Source organism: Nanorana parkeri, unplaced genomic scaffold (genome assembly GCF_000935625.1).
Source record: "Nanorana parkeri isolate BGI_ZX_2015 unplaced genomic scaffold, ASM93562v1 scaffold1529, whole genome shotgun sequence".
In the NCBI taxonomy this organism is placed as follows: domain Eukaryota; kingdom Metazoa; phylum Chordata; class Amphibia; order Anura; family Dicroglossidae; genus Nanorana; species Nanorana parkeri.
The window spans coordinates 268966-270380 of NW_017307797.1; the positions used below are offsets into that span (position 1 = coordinate 268966).

The 1415-nt window shown below is 53.9% G+C and overlaps 1 protein-coding gene across 1 annotated transcript in view; it reads right to left on the bottom strand.

Annotated features, from left to right (window-relative positions):
- The window catches only part of ENDOV (endonuclease V), a 6988-nt gene extending 5926 nt beyond the window's left edge, over window positions 1-1062 (bottom strand). The window contains exons 1-2 of the mRNA XM_018570401.1: window positions 1001-1062; window positions 128-299 (exon numbers count right to left, since the gene is read on the bottom strand). Of these exons, the coding sequence (XP_018425903.1) occupies window positions 128-299; window positions 1001-1050 (222 nt within the window). The 5' untranslated portion in view covers window positions 1051-1062. The remainder of the gene's footprint in view (window positions 1-127; window positions 300-1000) is intronic.
- Between the last annotated feature and the right edge of the window lie 353 nt (window positions 1063-1415).

A 1415-nucleotide genomic window follows, 5' to 3' on the forward strand; every position in this document is an offset into this window, starting at 1 on the left:
TCAGTACTAGGAACAAAAAAACTCCCAGCAACCAATAGTATTCCTTTCTTTGTGTATACCTGGCTGGCCACACCCACCCGCATTCTGACACGCCCACCCATGATGGGTCCCTGGGAGCCGCCATTACCTCCATCTTGGGGTAGCTCAGCACCACAAGCATGGCGCAGGCCACCGTGTCGTTTCCCTTGATGTAGGACAGGTCCACCCCGCCGACCCGCTCCAGTCCATCGAACTCCGCCTCCCGCTGCCAGCTCTCCGTGTCGCTGGTGATCAGCTGATCCTTCAGTTTCGTCTGCTGCCTAGAAGGGAACGGATAGGGGAAGCTGAGGACAGACATGATGGGACACATGACTGCGGGAAGAGTTACTTCACCCTATGATGGGACCAGGATCTGATTTCCGGGGGGCTGGGAGCCCCGGGGGGTTGGGGGCACCTGAGTGCCTGGAGCAGGATGGGGGCACACCAATGATCTCTAATACATCCCCATGATGGGGACTCAAGTAGTGCCGGGTTCTGGAATGCAGATGATTGCACCAGTGACACTCTGCAGAAGGTCTTGGATCCTATAGGACGGCCCCCGCGGAGCACTGCACATGCGGCAACCTTGAACTCAGTGCTGCCCCCCAGTGGCAGAATAAAGCCAATGCGGCCTAGCTCCCAGTCCGGCCCTACACAGAGGAGTTCACCCTTAATGGACTATGGTACTTATAGCAAGGAACACCCCCCACCCTGCCCCCAATAATAAATGCTTAATGTACAACCAGGACAAAAGCAGCTCATATCTGGTCCGACCCCCAGCTCAACCCTCTAAGAAGAAGGCACAGATCTGTGTACAAACAGAAGACATTCATAAAGCGACCCTGCCCTTTAAATGACAGCAGGAAGCAAACTGGAGTGAACACACAGCACAGAAGGCAGACTTAGTTGTGTCTGCAGGTGATTGGCTTGAATTCCAGGGTCAAGCCCCGCCCCTGAAGGACCACCAACCATGACAGCTCACCTCTCCCACTCCAGCAACGTCTCCTCGGAGGAACTCGGCGCCTCCGCCATGGTCACACCGGCTTCCTAAAAACGCCCCTTCACCGATGATTGGCCGCTCTTTCTGCACGTACATTCGATAGGCCAAGTGAATGACGTCACTACACGGAGAGGCGAGGCTCGGCAAATGCCAGGTGACCAAGCACAACCAATCAAGAAGCACCAGGAAGTGTTCCAATATTGTCGCCGGGAATGTGTGCTCAGAACCAACCAAGCATTCAGCGACACGTCAATAACAGAGCATAGAATGAGCCCAGAATATGTCAGTTAAGGGGTACACATGATGAGGGGTTAGAATATATTGCCGCTCTAGGAAAGTGGCGTGAAGTTTCATATATATTTGTGTGACTGACGCAACACTGGGAAAGGCAAAGAAA